The sequence below is a fragment of the Mus pahari genome, chromosome 1, assembly GCF_900095145.1.
Source record: "Mus pahari chromosome 1, PAHARI_EIJ_v1.1, whole genome shotgun sequence".
NCBI classification, from domain to species: Eukaryota; Metazoa; Chordata; class Mammalia; order Rodentia; family Muridae; genus Mus; species Mus pahari.
Genome location: NC_034590.1, coordinates 50,326,847 through 50,350,973, shown reverse-complemented (window position 1 = coordinate 50,350,973; position 24,127 = coordinate 50,326,847). Strand labels below are relative to the sequence as shown.

The 24,127-nt window shown below is 45.6% G+C and overlaps 1 protein-coding gene across 2 annotated transcripts; it reads left to right on the top strand.

Annotated features, from left to right (window-relative positions):
• The first annotated feature begins 2,082 nt into the window (after positions 1 to 2,082).
• Det1 (DET1 partner of COP1 E3 ubiquitin ligase) lies at positions 2,083 to 23,387 on the top strand. 2 transcript variants are annotated; one of them, XR_003844062.1, is made up of 6 exons: positions 2,083 to 2,240; positions 4,984 to 6,076; positions 8,952 to 9,139; positions 15,159 to 15,350; positions 18,382 to 18,908; positions 23,337 to 23,387. XR_003844062.1 is itself a non-coding variant. In XM_021202665.1 (5 exons), the coding sequence occupies exons 2-5, from the start codon at positions 4,994 to 4,996 to the stop codon at positions 18,569 to 18,571; spliced, it is 1,653 nt and encodes a 550-aa protein (XP_021058324.1). In that variant the 5' UTR covers positions 2,083 to 2,240; positions 4,984 to 4,993; the 3' UTR covers positions 18,572 to 19,007. The 2 variants fall into 2 exon arrangements, 1 of the variants encoding a protein (XP_021058324.1); XM_021202665.1 differs by lacking the exon at positions 23,337 to 23,387 and having other exon boundaries at positions 18,382 to 19,007.
• The last annotated feature ends 740 nt before the right edge of the window (positions 23,388 to 24,127 follow it).

Below are 24,127 nucleotides of genomic sequence, written 5' to 3'. Positions count from 1 at the left end.
TCAACCCTATGATCTATGTTATGCCCTGTAGTTTCACTGGTCTCATCGTCTAGGCGGGAAGGTCAAGATGCAGACAGGTTAAGGAATTCACAGGTAGGAGGTTTGAAAGATGTGTGAACTAGTCTCACTCCAAGTCCCACTCCTTTATGATATCTTTGAAAGGAAGTGGGTCTAAAGGTATAGCACAGATAGTAAAGTGCCTAGTCCTCTTGAGGTCCTGGTTTTGATTCCCAGCAACACATAAATGAGGCACGGTGGTGCATGAGTGTAATGCCATTGCCAGGGAGGTTCAGAAAGGAGGGATAGAAGTTCAAGGTCATTCTCCATCACATTTTGAGCTTGAGGAATGGACTTTTAGGGATAGTGTAGATGCCAAGGAAGGCCATTGGGGAGGAGAAGGCCTACTATTCATCTCTCTGTTGTCCCTCACAGCCAGGGGCAGTCTAGAGGGAGGAACTGCCCTTCTTTCTGCCCTCCCCTCCCCCACGGCCCCTCCTCCTGCTCTTCCTCCCTGCAAGCACCTCACTCACCTCCTGAGCTCCATCCCCAGGCCTATTTGTTTAGTTAATTTATCTTTACTTGTACATCAATTAATTTCAGAAATATTCATATTCACTAAATCATGACACCAACCTGGGCGTGCAACAACAGAGGAATGGATAAAGAAAACATGGCATATGTGAACTAGGAACTTTCTCCAGTCGTAAAGAAGAACTGAATTACTTTGTTTATAGAAAAATTGATGTCGGATCCCATCCATGGAGCTGGAGATACCATAATACCATCAAATTCTTTTTGAGATATCTGCAGATTATAAAATTTACTATTTCAAAATTATTGGTTCAATGGTTTGTAGAAGTGTGGCTCAGAAGTGTGGCTGTAACTATTACCCAATTTTAATACATTTTCATCAACCCCTGCCCCTGCAAAAAAAAAAAAAAAACAGATTAGCAACCACTTTATACCCCTCTAAGCATTCCAAGTCCCTTATCTGATTCCTATTTCTATAGATTTGTCCATTCTGCATATTTCATATGATGGAGTCAAACAGTATGTGGCAAATTATATCAGGCTCCCTTCACTTGGTATAATGTTTTCAAAGTTCATCCATGTGGTAGCATGAACCAGTTCTTCATTCTTTTTGGTTTGGTCTACAGAGTCTCTGTAACCAAGGCTTGCCCTAAACTTGCTACGTAGGTCAAGCTGGCCTCAAATTCTCAATCCCCCTGTATCTGTTGCACACAGCGTTGACTTTATACTCTAATAACTGTCCTTTGGAATACAACAACTGTTTTATTTTAAGGAAGTCGTTGATACGTGCTTCCTCTTTGCTTTCCTCTAAGCTGTTGAATGGAGATGGCATGGGGGTCCAGAAGAGATAGACCACAATGGATTACTGATGGAATATTTACTGAGCTTCTATAAGATGCCAAACCTTGCTATGGGGTGGGAGGTGGGGGGCTGGGACAGAAAATAAGACAAATATCCCTGTTCTCAGTTTATAATCTACCAAAGGGAGAGACACAACAAAGCAACAGAAACAGATATTAGACAGTGGTGGGTGAAGAAAACAGTGGCGGTGGCTACCCAGGAGCCTTAAGAGAAGACATTTTGGGTTTGGTTTCCTGCCAAAACATCAAAAATAAAACCATACACCCAAACACAAATGCACACACACACACACACACACACACACACACACACACACAGAGGCACAAAGGAGAGAAGTTACAGACTCACAGGGAAGAAATAGCTTGTAAGAAAAAAAAATTAAATGAAGTAACGTGTCAGTGAAAAGGCCAGTAAATGGTATTGGAGTCATTTAGCACAGAAGCTTTTATTGTATCCCTATGTGCAACCACGAGCATGGAAAACGCAGTGACATGGTGCATGTATAATCCATCTTCCACCATATGCAAGAAGCAGGTGAGAACTTAATTCCTACGCATAGTAGTTATGAATGTGCCTTACATCACCCGGTCCGGGGCTTATCCAGCCTCTATAACCTCGATCTCTCCTCCCGACGCCAGGGTGCGCTGCGCCGCTCCTTAGCTGCATGGCGTCTCGCTCTTCCGAACTTCCCTTCTTGCTGCGCAGCGCTTCCGGGAGCGGGCGGAAGCCAGGGCTGGTGGCTGCGGACGCCGGGGTCCCGAGGCATGGTGGGGGCGGGGCCGGGGGAGGTGTGCGCGGAGCAGGCTAGGGCGACCCTTGCCCTGGCCCCATGAGCCGGGACTCGACAGGTGAGGACTTGCCCTTTGCGGCCCGCGAGAGCTCGGTGGCGGGGCTCCTCCCCGCATGCTCGCCGGGTCTCAGGAGCTCCGGCGCCCGGCTTTGCCCGGGGAAGCCCCGCCCTGGGCTTTTCTTACCGGGGGGCGACCATGGGCATGTGCGTCTGCCTCTTGGCATCCTTTTCTTGTTTTGGAAGCAGTCGCCAAGAGTGAGGGGACATGTGCTCCAACGAGGAATAAACCTTGCGTTCACACATTTAGTGACCCGCTTTCGCCAGGCTTGCTTTTCGTTTTCAGAGCGCACCGCACCAAAGCGTCTACCATGTGCCAGCCCCGGGGGCTGGAAGAGTATACCGCGGTGACCGAAGTAGTCCTGGTTACTTCCATAAGAGAGGGGACAGTTCAACGAGGAGACTCAAACATTAAACACAACCTTGCAAGCGAACGTGTAAATAAAAAAAAATGTGACAGATGACTAGAGAAAGAAAGAACAAGAGAAAGATGAGTCCTTTAGGTGAGGTGGTTAGAAAGACTTCCCCAAACTTGACACTACTAAAGTTGCAACGAGAGAAGTTATGGCATGGACCCGAGAGAATGTCTTACGGAAAAAGAAAGTTCCCCTGTGGTTACTCACGTTAGCCAAGAAGATGGCTTGAGGTAGACCCACCGTTTAAGAAGGAAGCTTGCTACGTGTTAAGCATTGTGGTGGGCACACTGAAGATAAGTGTATAATTGACCCAGAGAGATCACCATAAATAAACACATTAGTAAAATACAGAGAGTTGCAAAGGAGTGGCTAGTGTGTTGGGATCTATGTCTCACCAAGTGAAGGAAGGCCTTCAAAGACAGGATGATGAGGCTGATCATGGAGATAGTTCTCAAAGGTGAAGAATTTAGTTTCTACAAAAGACCAGATAGTAGAGTTCAGTGTGTGATCAGTCACAGTCACTGGGCTCTTTTCCTAGGGCTAAAGTGCCTCTAGGCACTATGCAAATGAGTGAGTGTGGCCTTGTATCAGGGAAGGGTTTCTTCCAAAAAACAGCCAGAGGTAGTAGCTTAGAGCCCTGACTCCCTCAGGTCTGGTCTGGCGGCTCTGCATGCCTTTTAGATCTTTATCCAGTGGATGTAGCTTGTATGAGGATAAGCTTGAAACAAAAGGATTGCAAAACAATCCCCTGACTATATGTTGTAAGGGTCTTGTTTGTTTTGTGGTCCTGGGGACTCTAACCCATGCTGCTTGTACAAAAGCCTTTGCCAGAACACTACTACCCTCTCCCTCCCCCCCTCCCATCTGTCTCTCTGGATGATTATTGATGTGCAAACCTTCTTTGCTGGCCATTTGTACTTGTATTTGGGTTTGTGGCTATTTGTCGAGTTCTAAGAGTTCATTAAATATGTTAAGTATTAACTCCTTACCAGATATTTGACCAGCAAATACTTCTGTTCACTCTGTAGGTTGCCCTTTTCCCTTTCCCTGGGGGTAGCAGAGTAGGAGGTGGGTAGGGGTTTTGAGACATGGCCTAACTGTGTATGTAGCTTCGACTGTCCAGGAACTCACTATGTAGACTAGGCTGGCCTTGAACTCACAGAGATCCACCTGCCTGCCGTTGGTCCTGACCTTATTAAATACCAAATGGTGTTTGTCCATGTATGGGACCCTTTGACTAGATATCTGAGGAAAGCCCTCATAGTCTTCCTGTCTCTGGCACTGATTTATAGATACCCAGAAGTATGCTTTACCGATCTCCTCGAGTTTTCGAAGCCAGGCATGTTGACAAGATGAATTGTAGCAAGTAAAGGCTTATTTTGAGACACTATTCTCCACTGGCCCGTCTGTGCAAGTGTTAGAGCTTGTTTTTTTTGTTGTTGTTGCTGTTGTTGTGTGTTTGTTTTTTTATCATTTGATTGATTGATTGATTGATTGATTGTGGTGTAATAGGGTCTGAAATCAGGAAGTGTGAGCTCTACCTGTGTTACTGTCCATATCATATTAGCTACTTTTTACTCTTTGAGATTTCATGCTGCTTTTAGAGTGAAATTTTTGTTTTCCAAAAAAATGCCATTCGGATTTTGATAGAGATTGCTTGAACTTACAGATTGCTTTAACATAACAGCCCAGTAAATGTATATGTGCACATTCAATGTTAACTTTTTTAAACAACAAAAACAAAAAAATTGGGGAAAGTAGCAAAGTTGACCCTTTGCCTTGCCTGTGCAAGGCTCCAGCTTCATTTTCCAGCACCCTATAAGTCAAGTGTGGGTGCATAACTCTGTAACCCCAATACTGGAGAGCTGGGGCAGGAGGATTAAAGTTGAAGGCCGTCCATGGCCGCATAGCAAGATCAGAGCCTGCTTGAGCTCCTGTCTCAGAAATAACGACAGGGTTTCAACCTGCATTAGCCTGACCTTGAACTTGAAGTGATATTCCCTCCTCGGTCTCCTAAGTGGAGGTGGTAGGGTTTTTTACTGTGTGCCCCTACACCCTGAGGAGGAGATTTTTGTGCTGTTCATGTTTGATGTACTTGTTGGCTTATTCTTCGAAAATTCCTGTTAGTTTATACTTGGAAGGTATTCCTTGTGTCTTGTATCTTCCCTTTCAGACCTTAAAATTCAAAATGTCAGGATCACTGTGCAACTGTAATCTCAGAGGAATCTGGGTCACTGTTGTCCTACAAGCTCTCAGGTTCATATAGAGGTATTAGTAGGTTTTGCTCCGTTTTTTTTTTTGAGTTCTGCTTTTTTTCCCCCCATGCAGAGATGTTATAATGGATCATCATGTTTCTACAATTAAACCTCGAAGAATCCAAAATCAGAATGTCATTCACCGCTTAGAACGCCGGCGCATCAGTTCAGGCAGGGCGGGGACTCACTGGCATCAGGTCCGAGTGTTCCACCAGAATGTCTTCCCCAACTTCACGGTCGTCAACGTCGAAAAGCCCCCTTGTTTCTTACGGAAATTCTCGCCTGATGGGCGCTACTTTATTGCTTTTTCATCTGACCAGACATCTCTTGAAATCTATGAGTACCAGGGCTGTCAGGCAGCAGAGGACCTCTTGCAGGGATACGAAGGGGAGATCTTGTCCAATGGCAACGACCAGAGGTCAGTCAGCATCCGAGGCCGGCTCTTTGAGCGTTTTTTTGTTCTGCTGCACATTACCAATGTGGCGGCCAATGGCGAGCACTTGAACCGGGAGTGTAGCCTCTTCACAGATGACTGCCGCTGTGTCATCGTGGGCTCTGCTGCCTACCTCCCAGATGAGCCTCACCCTCCTTTCTATGAGGTGTATCGGAACAGTGAATCGGTGACCCCCAATCCACGGTCCCCACTTGAGGACTATTCCCTTCACATCATTGACCTTCACACTGGCCGTTTGTGTGACACACGCACATTCAAGTGTGACAAAGTGGTCTTATCACACAATCAAGGGCTATACTTGTACAAAAACATCCTGGCCATATTGTCTGTGCAGCAGCAGACTATTCATGTTTTCCAGGTGACCCCTGAAGGCACCTTTATTGACGTTCGGACCATTGGCCGCTTCTGCTATGAGGATGACCTGCTCACTGTGTCTGCCGTTTTCCCTGAGGTGCAGCGGGACAGCCAGACAGGCATGGCCAATCCTTTCAGGGACCCTTTCATCAACTCCTTGAAGCACCGGTTGCTGGTTTATCTCTGGCGCAGGGCAGAGCAGGATGGTAGTGCCATGGCGAAGAGGCGGTTCTTCCAGTACTTTGACCAGCTGCGACAGCTGCGCATGTGGAAGATGCAGCTTCTGGATGAGAACCATCTATTCATCAAGTACACCAGCGAGGATGTAGTGACGCTGCGGGTCACAGACCCATCTCAGGTACGGGGGAGCTCTCCTGCCTGTGCCCTGTGCTGGCAAGTCTTGCTAAACCTGCGCTCACATTTAAAGTCAATTCCTTTTTGTCTGGCATCACCTATTGAAATTGGCAAATGGAGGGTCAGTGTCAAGCCACTGCCAAATAATGTGGACAGCTAAGTCTGCCAAATTATTCCTTAGGACATTCTCAGTCCCTGTCACATAGGAGCTCAAATGCTGTAGGGTCAGGGTTTAGACCACATAGATGTAATCCCACCTAAACTTTATAAGACTGATTATTGAACTGCACAGGTCCCGGCAGGGAGAATGAGCAGTCCATGCAAAACTGGAAGTCCGTAGGGCTCAGTGGTGGAAAGCTTACTCAGCACTGAAAACAGAAACCTACAAATCTGCCACTGCAGCCAGGTATGACGGCGGGCATACTTCTATAATGCCCACAATGCCAGCAGTGGGACTGTGGAGACAGAGCTTGGGATCCAGGACAGTGAGCTCCAGACCTGTCTTTGTTACGAGACCTTGACTTAAAAAGAGAAGGAGCTGAGGTCAGATAGCTTCTGGAAATCCAGGGAGCCCTGGGTACTTGTCTTTGAAAAGTTCTCCACTTGAGTGTGGTCTGAGTAACAGGCCCGCCTCTCCGCATCTTTGGCTCCCTTGCCCCAAGCCAATCCTCCTGTTTTGGAAACGGAACAGTGAGGCAGATAGGAAACTAGGAAGTCAGCCGTCAACAGATACTGTATGTGGTTGGGGGGTGACGCAGTAGTTAAAGCAAGCATGAGGGGAGTTTGGATTCCCAGAACCATTGTAAGTGCCAGATGAGTGTGGCGGCCTGCTTGTAATTCCAGAGTTCAGAAAGTGGAGACAATTCCAAGAGCAAGCTGGCTCATCTGCAAGCTCTGAGTTCAGGTGAAAGACTTACCTTAATGCCTTAATGACTAAGACAGACAGTGCTTGAAGAAGACTAGTGACATCAGTCAACCTTGGGCCTTTATGTGCCCAGGTTTGACACATAAAATACACACACACACACACACTCACACACAAATGTACCACATATGCATGAGGAACATAAATGAATAAATGAATGAATGAATGAATAAGAGCTAGTATACAGGACATCATTTCTAAGTCCTCACCTAACCCGTGGTAAAATATCTTCCAACAGTGACCCCCTCCAAGACAAACAAACAAAAACATCAGAGCTTGTATATTCTAAAAGGGGGAAAGTGGTCAGGTTTGAGTCTATTTTTAAACCTCGCTGTCTCCCTTGTTGATGATGGGTGGTCACTGAGCCACTACAGGTGAACATCTAGTTCATCTTATGCGTCATGGAAGATAGGTGGCAGAGTCCTTAACTTCTTTCCCCTCCTGTCCTTAATTTCCCAGTCTGCTGTAGAGGGAAATCTGGTAAATGTTTGTGTAATCTTATATTCACATAATTATGAAAGATCCTGTTAAAACCCTGATATGATCAAAGTGGTGTCCTGGTCTATAGATGGGCCATGAGTCACTCTTTTATTTAGGTTTCTGCTATAATTACCTTTCTATTTTGGAAGGCCTAAGTTGTCTGTTATCACTGCACTGAGATTATCCTTTTTCTTTTGCTAACAGGTGACCTATTTTTTCCTGGTAGTTAGAGTCAGTTATAGCTAGACATACTGCCGGGGCTGTGCCCTCTGCTCGGAGTTTGAAACTTGAAACCTAGTCTCTGTGCCCCAGTTGTCCTCTTCTCTCCCCTTCCCGTTTAATTTGATAAGTTCCAATAAGGTTAATGAGTAAAAACTGCATCCATAGACAAAGCCTTGGTAATATTATGGGTCTTATTCTCAGGTTGTCTCCAGCCTCTTTAATTTGCAGCCAAATTTAATTTCCAGGTGACTGCAAAGTCATGTAAGAGGAGCTCTGGGAAGGACTAATTACTATGAGACAGGTGGGCACATGGCTGAAGAGATGGGTGACAGGGATTAGAACTCAATCAGAGGAAGGGAAATTGTGAATCCCTGTGTCCTGGACATCTTAGACTCCTGCTGCAAGCTTGCAGATTTAGTTCACAGCGTAGAGTTCACTGTGACAAAAAACTCGAGGTACCCGGAGCTTCCTGTTAGGCAAGGCGGAGCACTCAAGATGTCAAGGAAAAGGCCTGGTCACCCAGGGCTCCATTCAGGAAAAGTGGTGACTGCCACCTATGGCATTTGAATGCTTTTCAGGTCTCCCACCCCACCCCCATCCTAATTGGCAGAAATCTCAGATGTTTCTTACAAAAGCTCTTGGCTGAAAGAACATTTGTGGAGAAAGAGATGGAAAATGCCTGTCTGATTTTTCATTTGTTCATCTTTAGTATCCTGCGTGGATACAACTTGCCCAGGCAGTTTTAGCACACATTGTACTTAAGGCGTCTCTCTGCATGCTAGAAATATTAAGAGGGAAAAATAAATGCCCCGAAATTGAACTTTCAACTGTACACATAGAAGAGAGAATCATTTTCCAACAGGCAGCCCTGGGCTGCAAATCACTCTCCCAGCAGGAAAGAAAATTAAATCTGGCATTTTTAAAACTTAAAAAAAAAAATCTTAGGGTAGATTGGGGAACAAGTAGCGAATAAACACTTGGAAGGAAAAATATTGAATTTTCACAGTTTGAAATGGAAGATTGAAAGCCTTTTTATGTATACATGCTGGCCAGCTCGGTAATCCCAGCAGCGCAGCGGCATGGGAAACCTGGTGGCATCAAGGTTCTCAACGATGTAGCCAGTGCTGCCTCCTCAGCTCCCCAGCTAGTGCCAAGACGGAGGTCCCTGAGTGGGTGGCTGGGTGGAGTGTATTTCAGGTGAAGTGGAAAGGTACCTAGGCATGGCCACCCCATTGGCTGCCTCTTTCTGCAGGCCTCCTTCTTTGTGGTATACAACATGGTGACAACAGAGGTGATTGCCGTGTTTGAGAACACGTCGGATGAGCTTCTGGAACTCTTCGAGAACTTCTGTGACCTCTTCCGCAATGCCACCCTGCACAGTGAGGTCCAGTTCCCTTGCTCGGCTTCTAGCAACAACTTTGCAAGGCAGATCCAGCGCCGGTAAGCTGTCCCGCCAGGCCTGGCAGGCTTAACTTTATCATGGCTGGTGTTAGGCTGGTAGCCATCTGCTTCAGGACACTTTGTATTCTGTTTGCCCACCTGGCCTTGGTCGGTCTGCCTGTTGCACTGTCATCCTGACGTTTTTCCATCTCTGAGAACCTGTGTAATTGTTGGTGTATCTTCTGGGTCCTTAGACCACATGTAAGCTGCAGAAAGTCTGTTTAGTGCTATGTTCTCAGTGGTACACTGTCAAGTCCTTAAATATTTGAGGAATAAGTGATGGAGATCACATTAGAACTTCTGGTTAATATGGCATGTTGAACACATCCACCTATCTCTGCTCCATTGGAAATAAAGCGAGGGATAGAGGAGTGGCCCCTAAGAGCAGGAGAGAAGACAAACCAGAACTATAGGTACGGGTTTGGAAGTAGGAAGTCCATGGTATCTAAGAGCCTTCTTAGTATATTAGCATGATAGGAGTAGTTCCTGTGGACTGAAAGCCTCTGGTAAATCCGGTGTGGGCAGGCAAGGCCTCCTCAGCTTTCATACCTCAATTGCTCTAACCTTAATGAGGTAAGGAAAATATCTGGTTTTGGTCCCTAAATAGGCCAGACCACACTGAGCAGATGAATCAGGGCAAGCATGCCTTCTTACTTCTGGGAAAGATGAGCAAACAGGTAAACTTCCTGTAGTGGCTCCATGCTTGGGCACAGGGACAGTTGTGGTTAGACAGATTCAGACCCTCATTTACCTCTGTCTTCTCTCCGACACATCTGTCTTCTGCCTTAGGAGCATCGTTCTCTTTTTTTCAGTTGGAAAGCAGGGCCTCCCTGCATAGCCCAGGCTGCTCTTGTAGCCACGGCTTCTCCCCTTCCCAGTCTCCCTAGTGTACAGGTGTGGACCACTTCCCTCCCATTTTGGTGGCGGTGCTGGGTCTAAGTGTCTTCTTTCACAGTTAACTTTTAAGTTGGCCATTTCATCAGCGAATTGCAGAAGGTAGATGTACTGGTTTGCTTTCCGTTGCTTTCATAAACACTGTGGCCAACAGCAGCCTGGGAGGAACGGGTTTATTCCAGCTTCTACTTCCAAGTCACAGTCCACCACCACCGAGGGAGCAGAAAGCAGGAGCCTGGAGGCAGTCACTGACAGAAACCTGACAGGAATGCTGCTTACCGTAGCCTTGGTCTCGGCTCATTCCTAGCTAGCTTTTTGATACAGTCCAGGATCATCTGCCCATAGTGGGCTGGGCACTCCTTCATCTGTCATCTATTAAAACAGTTCTCCACAGACATGGCCACAGGCAGTGCTTCAGTTGTGGGTCCCTCTTCCAAACTAGCTAGTACCCTCAGTGAAAGCACTAAGGAGGCTCACTCCATGTGGTCAGGACTTTTGATTTCTGTTCACTGTTGAGTCTACACCAAGGCTAGTGTCTTATCAGCTGAGAGGAGCTGCAAGCTCATTTCATGAGCTGAAAAGCTTTTTCATGCCACTTAAGACTGAAAAGTCATAAATGTCCTGTACATCTTACCCACTGCTACTATCTTGAGTAGATTTTCTTTTCTTTTTTTTTTTCTTTTTTAAGATTTATTTATTATATGTAAGTACACTATAGCTGTCTTCAGATACTCCAGAAGAGGGTGTTAGATCTTGTTATGGATGGTTATGAGCCACCATGTGGTTGCTGGGATTTGAACTCTGGACCTTTGGAAGAGCAGTCGGGTGCTCTTACCCACTGAGACATCTCACCAGCCCCTAGTTCTGGTATCTTGTTAATCACAACTGATTCTTCAGCCCCAGCTAACCAAAACCACAGAATCTTCACATCAAAATAGCAATGGCCCTGATAAGAGTCTTTAATCTTCCCTCTGAAATTTNGTTATGAGCCACCATGTGGTTGCTGGGATTTGAACTCTGGACCTTTGGAAGAGCAGTCGGGTGCTCTTACCCACTGAGCCATCTCACCAGCCCTTGAGTAGATTTTCTAAGCTACACAATCATAGTTTACTTTATTAAAACTATAATGTACATGGAAATTGAAATGATTTTCTGTTTCTTGTGAATACACAGCTCTTAATGCAAAATTGTGTGGTAAATGTTCTCTAGTAATCTTCATGTAAAAATACTTTTTAGTATAAAGCGTGCAAGCAAACAAAATGGACTCTTAAGACCTGAATCATTTAAGAAGTGCCTTTACGAGGGGTGGGGGGTGGGGGAGGAATCAGAGGGTGGATGGGAGGGGCGGGGAATGGAATATGGAGTGTAAAAAATGAATTACAAATAAAATTAAATTTAAAAAAAAGAAAAGAAAAAGAAAGAAAAGAAAAAGCAAAGTAAAACAAAAAGAAGTACCTTTATTCTAAAATAGACCTCCCTCTACTCCCCCACCCCTGCACCCCCCCCCCAAAAAAAAAGCCTGGGAAAGGAAGAGGCAAGATTGCTGTCACTGAGACAGGCGGAGGTGTAAGCAAGGGTAGGCCTGGAATGCCCAGGCTCTAGGAGACCTGAAATGTCTTAGACTTAGCTGAAGAACTCTCTAAGGCGAAAGAGGGAGTGAGGGCCTAGGAAAATGGAAAAGAAAGAGTTAAAGAAAAGCGGAGAGTGTTTGCCCTAGAGTTCTGTATCTGCTGTTCCTGAGAGAGAGAAATTGAGGGCCGAAGAAGTAGAAACAATGTGAGTATTTCCTATCCTGGACCATAGAACTTTCTAGATCGGCAGGATCATCCATGACTAGTGGAACCAGCTGTTAAAAACTTGGAGGAAATTTCGCAAGCTGATTGTTAAGCATAGCCATTACTAAGCTGTAATTACCCCTTTTGACATCACCCATGGTTTTGAGGTTCTGTTATCTGGGTGCTGGATGCTGCGCAGTGCAGTGCTGTGGCTCATCTCCAGCCATGTGTGATGATGTTACCCCGGCGCCATGAAATTGCCCACAGCAGGAAGCTTGACATCACAGAAATTGGCAAATGCTACAAATTATGCCCCTCCCCCTGCCAAGAAAAACCACCCACTTTACCAGCATTCTGGTACTTAAAAACTTGGAGTAAACTTACATTTCACATGCAAAAATGTTATTAGAGTGCTGTCAGATTGGTCAGTGACAATGCTGAATGCTTAAAAATGTTAAGATCTTGCCTTCAAAATTTTGTGAAAAGGATGATTTCAAGGGTTTGGGAATGTAGTTTAGTACATTCAGTAGGCTCTGGGTTCAATCCTGTCTCTACCTGTAGAGCCTCCCAAAAGTAACTCTGTCTGTCTCTCTGTCTCTCCCTGTTTGTCTCTCTGTCTCTGTCTCTCTCTTTCGAGAGAAGAGCAGACCAGGCTGGCCTTGAACTTACAGTTCTTCTGCCTTGGGTTCCAGAATGCTGGAATTACAGATTACTGTTCCTGGTGAAAAGGATGATTTCTCATTTAGAATCCTGTATTCAAATAGAATAGAACAAAGATATTTTCGTGTCTGTGAGACTAAACAATAAAATCCCCTTCTATGTATCTTTCTGAGGAAGCCTTTGGAAATTACATGTCACCAGTAAACCACAAAGGAACCCAGGGCACCAGGGAGAGTCAGAGTTCTGAAGGTGCTGAACAGGAAGCTCCAGGGTCACAGGTCACAGGTCACAGGTCACAGGTCACAGGTCAGCCTTGAAGGATGTGGTGAAGTGAAAGATCCAGGAAGGAAGTGTTACTGGAAAAGGCGGAACTGGAGTGGTGTCTGGTGGGTCTGAGTGTATCACCACTGTTCTGGTAGAGGTGTCAATGGTATGGAAGCGGAACTATTGAAGGAGACCAGGAACTACCCAGGGCTAATCAGGATGATGGATGATATCAGAAGAAATAAGAGCAAGCCTAAAAGCCATTGAGACCTTTGAAGGACACGAATGAGGTCAGGTGGCTGGATTTGAGTGAGAAAGGAGCACTAGCTGGACATAGGGCCAAAACGATTGGCTGCTCTACAACTTCAGGTGTTCCAGAGTAGTGACTGATGATTCATTCTCTCTCTCTCTCTCTCTCTCTCTCTCTCTCTCTCCCCCCCTCCCCCCTCTCCCTCTCTGCCTCTGTACACTGAGGACTGACCCTGGGGCCTCTTGTATGTTTGGCAAGTGCTGTGTTACTGAGCTCTATCCCCAGCCATGTTTTTAACACTTTTATTTTAAGGAGGTCTTTCCAAGATGCCCAGGCTAGTCTAATCTTGAATTTTCAGTCCTAAAAAAACCTGTGTCCCAAATAGTTGGAATTACAGACCCATGTCACTAAACCAGATGGTTTTCCTTAATTTAAATACGGAAGTATTAATGGCATGTTTGTGTGTTGATGGGGCTGATCCTAGACAGAATCCTGCCTAGTGTGTGAGAGGGCATGAGATCTGCCACCCAAATAGAGAGATTGGAGTGCTGTGCAGGGACAGATGCTCTGTGGAGACCTCAAAAGGTCCTCTGTGCTTTCCTGTGTTTGTCAGTGACAAACTAGGGGGAGATGAGGTAACCATGGAAGAGAGTGGGGGCAGGCTGAACTGTGGAAGTTCAGATGAGCATCCTCCCACATTGAGAGCCTATGTGGCTTTGCGGCCAAAGGTTGGAGTGAGCATTACTTTCAGTTTTCTCCAGCCACATGGGTAGAATCAGGAGAGCTGAACTTCTCTGGCATTCTGCTGGAAAGCAGAATTCAAGGTTGTTGAGCATGCAGGTGGTGGAGCTGTCTCATGATTGACTATGACTTCTAAGATGCCTAAAGAAGAAAAGGGACTTAATGGGTATGTAAGATGGAAGAAAAATGTTGGGGAGCTAGGAGAGGATAGCTGGAACCAGGGATGGTCACCTGGAGTGCAGAGCTTGCAGGGTGAGGTGAGGCTATTACAATGCAGGGCAGAAGCTGAGGGGAAAGCCAGGCTAGGCTATGCTGTTAGAAGGATCTTTACCAGAGATGTTAGTTGGACAGAAGGACACAGCTAAGAATGAGCTAAGAGCTGCATAGTCGAGAGAGATGGCTTCTTTATATTTCAGGCAGTGTGGGGCTGGGAGAGTGGAGATTAGGTGAGTGTTGCTGAGGAATAAGAACTGCTTCAATGTACAGATCCTGTAGGCTGTCCTAGAGGCTTTGTGGTCATCACAGCCTGTGAGCCAGCGCCTATCGTGTTGCCATCAGTGGTGGCAGGGACAGAGAAGGTGTCACCTCTAAGTAGCCCGAGGAGTTTCCTTATCCTTTGGGGACCTTTACTGCAGATCCATGGCATGGCTACAGAAAAGAGTCTCAGGATGCTGCAGAATTGAAAGTTATTAAAGGGCTGGAGAGATGGCTCAGCAGTTAAGAGCACTGACTGCTCTTCTGGAGGTCCTGAGTTCAAATCCCAGCAACCACATGGTGGCTCACAACCATCTGTAACAAGACCTGATTCCTTCTTCTGGTATCTGAAGACAGCTAAGCTACAGTGTACTTACATATAATAAATAAAATAAATCTTTAAAAAAAAGAAAGTTATTAGAAAGCATTTTGGACAGATTTAAGAACAAGGGTTAGCAGAGAGGCTCTCGGGAACAGGTGAGATGTGCCCACGTGGATCTGGGCTCTCAAATGATAGTTGTGATGACATGTCTAAATTGCTATGTAAACTGGTTTGGGGGGCTTCTGGTTATATCTAGAAGTGTTACTAAGGAACCTTTTCTTTTCTGGCGAGTGAGGTTTAGGGTGGTTCCAGAGAGCACTGAATAGGAGTACATCTGAGAAAACTCCTCACTCACAGAGCTGTAGGGAAAGTTAGGATTTTAATTGTTTGTAAAATAAAATCACTGTATGTGTATAGTGTGTATGCATGTGCCCTGGCACACGTAGGATGTCAGAAGACCACTTTTGGGGGTCAGTTATCTCCTTCCACTGTGGGACCTGGTGACTGAACTTAGGCCAGGTTTTTGGGCTTGTGTGGCAGTCACTTTTACCTGGGGAGCTCTTTGGATTGAGGTGTGCGTGTGAGTTTTAAACTGAGGCAGCTGCTGAGAAAGCTTTCCTTATTGGTGCTTTGTTTTAGGTTCAAAGACACGATTATAAATGCCAAGTATGGAGGGCACACGGAGGCTGTGCGCCGATTGCTAGGCCAGCTCCCCATCAGCGCCCAGTCTTACAGCGGGAGTCCGTACCTGGATTTGTCTCTCTTCAGCTACGATGACAAGTGGGTGTCAGTCATGGAGCGACCTAAGACTTGTGGAGATCACCCAATCAGGTACTTTATCACCACCACAGCTACAAACTGCTTGAAGCGAGAGGCCCATGCTCCCCCTCTTTCCTCTGCATGGGTCAGTGACAGACTTCCTCTCTCTCCCTTCTCTGACCCTCTCTCCTGTGCTCCTGCTGGCTGGAAAGAGCAGGCTGTCTGTGTTGTGTGGTGAGAGCTTGGATCACTTAGGTATCGTTCTAGCCCCGTGAATAATACTTTTACTCAGGTAAATGCTGTCTGCTTTTTAAAGTGTCCAAGGAAGCCTGGCGTGGTGGTATACACCTTTAACCTCAGCTCTTGGGAGGCAGAGACAGGTGGATCTCTGTCTGTATCTTGAGTTTGAAACCAGCCTGTTCTACAGAGTGAGTTCCAGGATAGCCAGGGCTATACCAAGAGACTCTGTATTGAAAACAACAAACAAAAAAGCAAAAGTATCCAAGAAAAGGGACTGTAATTTATGTTTTTAATATCCTGATGGCATTCTACCACAGATTTTTGTATCTAGTATATCTTACTCAAGTTATTTTATCCATGTTACTTAGTAGAAAAAGCAGAGATAATTTTTTACTGCTGGAATCTTTTTTTTTTTTTGCTTTTTAAAATATTATTTATTTATTCAATGTATATGAGTACACTGTAGCTGTCTTCAGACACACCAGAAGAGGGCATCAGATCCCATTACAGATGGTTGTGAGCCACCATGTGGTTGCTGGGAATTGAACTCAGGACCTCTGGAAGAGCAGTCAATGCTCTTAACCACTGAGACATCGCTCCAGCATTTTTTTTTTAAGATTATCTGATGAGTATGAATGTTTTGCTTGCTGTGTGTATGCACACTCTGTGTGTACCCGGTGCCCACAGACGTTGGAAGAGTGTGCCAGATAACCTGACTTGGAGTTATGGTTGGTTGTGAGCCACTGTACTGGGAGTTACAGGTGGTTGTGTGCTGTCATGTGGGCGCTGGGAATTGAACCCAGGCTCTCTGATAGGGCAACAAGTACCCTTAATTACTGAGCCATCTGTCTTTTCACTCCTAGTGCTGGGTTTTAAGGCAGGTTCGAGGCCAGCCTGGGATATGAGACCCTACCTCAGAACAAACACACATTTGATAATGTCACCAACCATCTAATTAGTATTTCCTGTGCTACTTGAGAATATTATTTGCACAGTTCCTCTGCCTCATGTGCTAAGCAAGGCTCATATACGTGTGGCCGCTAGCCCTAAATCTTAGGTCTGCTTTCCTCTTTATTGTTCTTGCGATGAAATCATTGCTCCTCATCAACACATTCATCCTGTAGTCTTTCTGACACCTGGGCTCTGTCCATTGCATGCTGGGAGTAGTATTTACGGTATTCCTCATCCCTCCTGCTTTCCTGTAAATTGGTAGTTAGATTTAGAGGCACAGACAACTCACTTTAAATTATAAATCCATATGTGTTGGGAACTATGTGGGTAGGTTAATGTGCTTTTTGTGCACAAAAACATGTAATGGATCTCATTTGATACAGCCAAACAGATACATTTTGGTCCTTGCTGACAAAATTTCCTGTTTTTCTGGTTTGAAAAGATGAGCTCAAGTAACAGGCCTGCAATGCCATAGCTATGATGGAAGACACTTCTCTTGTAATTCCTTTGTGTTTTTACTTAAAATGAGACCTGGAAGGACAGTGAAGACATCTGAGGAGGTGGTGCTGCCAGGCACCGTTACTACCTATGTCATTCTGGTTTTGTCAACAAGTGTGTTTGTGCACGTTTTCATCTGTAGCATTAATCACAGGAGGCACCACATTTTGTTGACTGCTTTAATTGTTCCATTGGGTTACCCAGTCTTCATAGTGACACTGGTCCATTGAGTGGATGCATGCCATTTACCCAGCCTCCTGCCCATCTCTTTGCATACATTTTTATATTACAGCAATTCTGATAGTGTCAATCATTTAAATTAAGTTCTGAGGGTATGAATTCTTAGGGATGGGGTTATTTTATCAAAAAGTATGAACACCACTGAGCTCAGGGGTGGCACATTTCCCTGGTATGTGCAAGGCCCTGGGTTTGAGCCTCAGCTCTGCAAAATAGTAATAGTAATAGTAATAAAAAGTGTAAGTATCTTTATATTTGTTTCTCTGCTTTCCAGAAAGGGTAATCAGAGCTTTTTAGTTATCATCTTCAAGCCTCATCTCTAGTTTCCCAAACCACAAGTCATTCAGAAACATCTTTTGCTTCATTGTATCAGACGGAGAATCCCAAGCTCACCCACTCACCATTCTGTCTATACCTGAGCATCCTGCTGCTGCCCTGCATCCTAGCATGCCATGTGATTTCTGTATGTGAAAAGCAACAACCTTCAGAGAGAATTCATTTCACTTTTAGTGTTTTATTTATTGAGATGCACTCATGGGGCCCAGGCAAGCCTCAGACTTGCTGTGTAGCCAAGGCTGGCCTTGAGCTCCTGACCCTCCTGCCTCTGCCTCCAGAGTGCTAGGATTACAGGCATGTGCACTATACCTGGTGTGAGAATTTGTCCTTAAAACTGAGAATCTTCAAGATTAGCCCAAAATAGCACTGTTGTGTAGCCGCTGCTAGCCTCTGCTGGCTGTTGGGTACTTACTGTGAGATGAGGCCAAGCTGAGACATGTGTAGACAGTAGCTGGTTATTTCAGATATATTAAGTTAAATATATTACACGATAAATTCTACTTTTTTGTTTTGCTTCTTTTTAAAATGTGGCTCTTCAGAGATTTCAAGGCTGTTAGCATTTCATTTCTAATGCCAGCTTAGACTTCTTGAGGCAGGAGTTTCTGCAAGTGGGAGGTTGTAATTTGGAGTCTGATTCAGGGCCACTGTGAGAACTGACTGGTGACTAAGGTCAGGAGTTGACTTTACAGTCACTGATGAGGTGAGTTGCTCGAGGTTCTGCTAAGCTGGGCTTGCTGCAAGAGGCAGTCCTATTTATCCGATGCACTCTTCTCTTTGCACTCCCTGATGTCTAGATTTCAAGGTGGCAGTGATAGCAACACCGTGTCCCTTTTCTGTTTAGGTTCTACGCCCGGGACTCTGGCTTGCTGAAGTTTGAGATCCAGGCGGGCTTGCTGGGCCGCCCCATCAACCACACAGTGCGACGCCTTGTGGCCTTCACCTTTCACCCCTTTGAGCCATTTGCCATTTCTGTGCAGAGGACTAACGCAGAGTATGTTGTCAACTTCCACATGCGACACTGCTGCACCTAGTCACCTCATTACAACCGTGCTGTCCGGGACTTTGCCCCTGCTTCGCTCAGTGGGCAGTAAAGCAAAAACTTCGAGCTGCCTGCTTTCGCTGGTGTTCTAGACTGGTGTGCCTCACCTACCACATCCTGAGAGAGGATGGGGTGCAACTGGTGGGACTCTGGTTTCCTCTCACCCAGATAATCAGTTTTCATGTCGTCTGGCTTTTCCCTGTGGGAACACCTAGCATTAAATCCATTTTATTTTGTTTACTTAGCATTTTATGTCTGTGGACATAGAAGCATTTACACCTTTCCGCCTTGATGTCGCTCTTCGCATTATGGTGTGAAGCCTGCAGCAGGTAAATCATGTTTACTCTTGAGAATTATGTACTCCTTTCCATTCCCTCAACAGGCAGGGCTGTCTTTATAAGAGAAAATAAAGCCTTGGTATTTTCGTAGGACACTGTCTCTTGCTTGATGTTTCCCCTACCCCTGTGCTTTTTCCATACTTGGTAGAGAGGGACTGAGAGAGAAGCGATGCAGCAGCTGCTCCTGCGTGCTAAGTGGCCAGTGCCCTTGTCAAAGGCAGTCCTTTGTCTCCTTCCCCAGGGCTTTCTGCTGGTAATTGTCAGCACCTGAGAGGTGGGGGTAACCACACAGCCTCATGCGGAAGCATGCTCACATCTGCTGCCCGTGTCACACTGGTGGGAGAGCATGCAGCCCTGTGAGGCTTGGCAGAAACAAACACTGTGTAGCACGTACTGTCCTCTGAGTAGCAGAAGCTGGAAGGCTCCAGGTGTCCCTAAACAGATCAAACTGGTTATCCCTGGGTGGCTGAGCTCTCATAGCTCTCCGGTAGCCCCCTGCTGGCACCAGACTGCACCCTTCTGTCACATTGTCCACCAGGCTCCTCCAGAGGGCCTGTAAGCCTGTTTCTATCTCATTTGCATAATGTTTCCCCATCATAATGTAGTCAGCTTGTTTAGAAACATCTGTCTCAGAAGGTACCTCTGAAATGTTTTGTACCAAAACAATCTAAAAGGAGCCACGGATACAAGCAGCTGGGTCCCATATTCCTTCTGCTAGTCAGACTTTTCTGGCAACTCTAAGAAATATGATAGGAGATGCTGAGCCCCACCCAAACCAGTTCCATTAAGGTCATCCTCCTCAGTAGCCTAAATTTTGTTTTTGTTTTTTTTTTGTTTGGTTTTAATTTTTATTTTTGCACTGCTGGGAATTGAACCTAAGATCATGCCCATATTTGGCAAGTGCTTTATCAGCTGAGCTGTATCCACAGTGTGAGTAGCTAGTTTTATTCTCTGCCTTCAGTACAAGGTCTGAGCACCTAATATGAATCAGGGTGGTAGTGTGCTAAGACTGAGGAGAGCTAGGAAGACGTGGCTGTGAGTTCAGCAGAGAAGAAGGGTCCCAACAGAGCTGCTCTGAGGACAGTGGGGGGAGGGGGAGCAGCAGGAGAGGAATGCTGGGGACGAGCTTTGGGAGTGGCAGCACTAACTGCCAGGGTGGTGCCACTCCACCTTTCCCATGAGTCTTCCTGCCTCCATTAACCCTGCCTAGAAACGGTCACCAACAATCCCAGAGCTCTGTCTCTTAAATGATTCCAGTTCCTGTCAGTGCCAGGTTGGACATCCCCCTGTATACTTCTGTATTACTTTTCTTGTCACTGTGACCAAATAACCTGACTGAAGCAACCGAGGGCGAAAAGGGTTTGTTTTATTTAGTTCACAATAAAGTCATCTGGTGAAGAAGAGGCAAGGATGTTCACGGGGCTGGAGACACTCACTTTTCTCTCATCTTGGCTCAGCTCAGAAAGAGACACCTTAGGAAGGAAATGGCCAGGTATAATCCATTGTGATGACCCTACACATCTGTCTCAGATGCAGAGGGCTTCACAGCCTCCAAGACTGGCATCACCAATGTGGGGGCTTGAGTAGTTAAACGTACAAGCCTGCAAAGGGACATTCTGTACTCAGGACCAGGAGGCACATTTAGCCAGTGAGTTGCTTCTGCCTCACGGCTATTCCAGCACCCAAAAGTCTTGCATCTGGTTTCTCTTCTGTACTCTGTGGCAATCATCCTGCATTGAGTTGGGGGAGTGGGGAGTGGGGAGAAGGCTCTGCTTGGTCCTAGGCCCCTTGTTCATAAGTGACAGACATCCCTTCCACACACGCCTAAGCAAGAGACTCTGAGAACTGTCATATGCCTGGCTAGCTATGTGCTGGCTTTTCTTGTTTCCAGAAGGAGGAAAGCTGAGTTTTGATAGATAAGTAGCCATTACCGAGACCTTAGCTTCTTCATTAGCTCTCTCCTCCCTCAAGGCTCTCTTTTTCCTTATTCAGCCTACTTGGCTTGGTGTAACACGGACACTCTCTTGCCAGTGCTCTTGAATTTTTTTTTTAATGTTGTTCTGCTTCCTTTGTTATATATTAGAACGACTTCAATGCCTAATCTGTGTTTGAATGGCTGAAAACCATGTTTGCTCTTGAGTTCATGACACAGCCCTGAAGTGGACTCTCAGCGCTGCAGTTAGACTCATATATTCTTCTTGTCTCGTTTTCTACCCCTGGAGGCTGCTGGTTTTCACTTTGTCTTGCCTCTAGCTTCAAGATTCTTTCTATGTTTCTCAGCTGCCACCTTGCCCCTGTATGTCTAGACAGAAACTATCAGATGGGAATTTCCCTCCCTTTCCTTTACCATGTCAACTAGGAGATGTTTGTACTTGTTCCCTGCAGGTACCCAACATAGCCAATGACATCCACAGTTCTGAGCAGAGAGAACAAATCCGTGCATGCTTACTGTCCAGCTTGTTTCTCTATTCTTTTGTTGTTTTGTGTGTGTGTTTTTTTAAAATGGTATTAGAGCTTTATTGTAGAAAGGTAGGGAGAAAGAGAGAAGATAGAAAGAGGGAGAGAGGCCGACCATGGCCACGTGGAGAGAGGGGGAAGGGAGAGAGAGAAGGAGGACTAGAGATGAGAGTAAGAAAGGTGAGAGCTTAAAAGACTGTTTTCCAGGCGGATTTCTGAGCTCGAGGCCACTCTGATCTACAGAGTGGGTTCCAGGACAGCCAGGGCTACACAGAGAAACCCTGTCTTGAAAAAACCAACCAACCAACCAACCAACCAACCAACCAACCAAACAAACAAACAAACAAAAAGGCTGTTTTCTCTATTCTTAAACAGTTCAGTGCCCTAAGCTTAAGGAATGGTACTGCCCGCAGTGGGCAGGTCCTCCTGCATCATTTAACACAATTACCATAATCCCCTTCACAGAGGCTAACCTGATCTAGACAGTTCACTGAGATCCATGTGATTGTAGATTGTTTCAAGTTAAACAATAATAAAACTGATAATTAAAACTGATCATTGAATCATCTGTGTGACGATAAGATGATGTAACTGCTATAACCTTCAACCCCAATGGTACAGTCCCCAGACTGGGAACTTGCCCATTGCATCTTGCAGTGTATTTCAATAAGTTCTCTGTCTTTTCACATCTTGGTAAATTCTTCTACTCTCCATATTACTAATGCACTGCCTTTTATATGGTGTTTTGCTGGACAGTAGTGTGTCAAGAGAGAAACACCTGGCTCTGTTTCTAGAACTGGTTTCCAGTTCTCTTGCCTTCCTGATTGTTCTTTGTTGGTTTCCTTTCCCAGCTTCTCTAAGCTCTGTCTTCAGAGGTTGGGCTGCTCTAACACTGGACCTTGAATTCTTACCTCCCCCCCCCCCCATGTAGTTTTAGTTACACTGAGACTGATGGTCCTCAAAGCTGTAACTCCAGCTGCCCCTCCCCCAACACCTCGGTGATCCTAATTCACATTACCCATGACTTACACAGAGTCTGCATTTGGATGTCTAGTATGCTTTTCAAAACATTCCTAATACCATTGACTCTTGTCCCTCTCTCCAACCTCTTTTTCCATCAAGATTTCCCATCAGGAACCAGGCAGGTATGGTAGCCCTCTTGGGAGGCTGAGACAAGTTGATCAGGAGTTCAAGGCTAACTTCAGCTCATAGTGAGTTTGTGGCCAGCCTGGGTTAAATGAGACCCTGTTTCAAAAAAACCCAACCTACCAACCAATCAAACAAAATGATTTCCCATGGCTTCAAAATCTACACCCATTAACTGGAATTCAAATAATAGGACACACCTTGTCTATTTTGTTCTACCCCATACCTGGCTTTATTCCAGGGGGTTGCCATGAGCACTCTTAAAGTAATTTTGGCAGCCCTGTATCCATTGTTACTAACTAGTCAGGAGCCTAGCCCAAAACCTGTTAATCTACAGTTACTTTAAAGATGTCGTGCACTTAATTTAGGTGAATGGCATAATGAGGTGGGGCTTCTGAGTAATATTTCTTTATTGGTAGTGGCAGTGAGGGAATGTATAAGCCCACCCTTCCATAATGCAAGGCTCTACATCCCAATTGAAAAGGATCAGCCTTAGGATAAAGTTGGCCTGGGGTAGGACAAAGACCAGAAAGGAACTAGTTGGCCCTGGAAGCCATCCTACAGCTGCATTTTCAGTTCTGTGAGGCAAAGTCCTTCTTGTTTAAAGTGGATGGGGTGGTCTGGTTCTTGCAGTTGAGGGCAAATTCACAGATACAAAGAGAAATGTCCTTGTGGAAAGGTTTGTCCTTTATTCTCAGTTTCTCTTTTTTCTTCTCCCCTCTTTCCTCCCTCCCTCCCTCCCTCCCTTACCCTCCCTCCCTTTTTTCCTCCTTTCCTTCCTCCTTCCCTTCTTTCCTTCCTTACTATGTTCCTCAGGCTGGCCTTGATTCCTGAACTCAGGAGGTCACCTTGTCTTGACTGCCCTGGAGTGGATTACAGCTTCAGAGTGTTCCATGTGCCTGTCTTAGATTCATGGGATTTTTGGAAGCTGGGGTTTGATGGATCTGGTCCTGGTTTCCATGACACCGGCTGCCAGGGTTCCTGTTCTCGGGGCTCTGTGATAGTTTCTGGTATTCTTTTGGCTTCCCTGCAGCCTTCCTTGAGTTTCTTTATGCGTTTCTGATAACTGTGGGGATTTAACTAAAATCGGAGTTGAAGCACTCGGCCTGTTGAGTACTTGCTATTAGGTTCTCAATTGTGCGTATTGTATATATTGTGCCTGCAGAATTTAAGGTGGCTCTTAGTCAATTCTAGCATCTCTGCTCAGTAAGTGTCCAAAGAATCTCGGGACTCTTTGGAGAAATAACTTCTTTGAAACTCAGATGTTTAAGAAAACATGGGAGTGGACTTTGGGGAACACCTTTCAGCTCTAAGTCTTCCCTGAGCCTCCTGAGCCTCCCTCTCAGCAGAGCAGCCATGTTGGCCTTGGCGCAAAGCTGCTGTGGACCTCAGAGAATGCTGCCATTTAATTTAGCACTGCCTGTTTCATTTGTAGCCCCTGCAGACAAGCCTAAGTGAGTGAAAACCTAAATTAGATAATTTTTAAAAGGACAGTAGCTTCATTATTCTCGAGTACACAGAGTATCTTAAACTCGGCAATGAAGTGTTCTGCCGTAGCAGCCCGTCGGGACATTTCTTAATGAGTAGATTATAATTATTGCTAATCA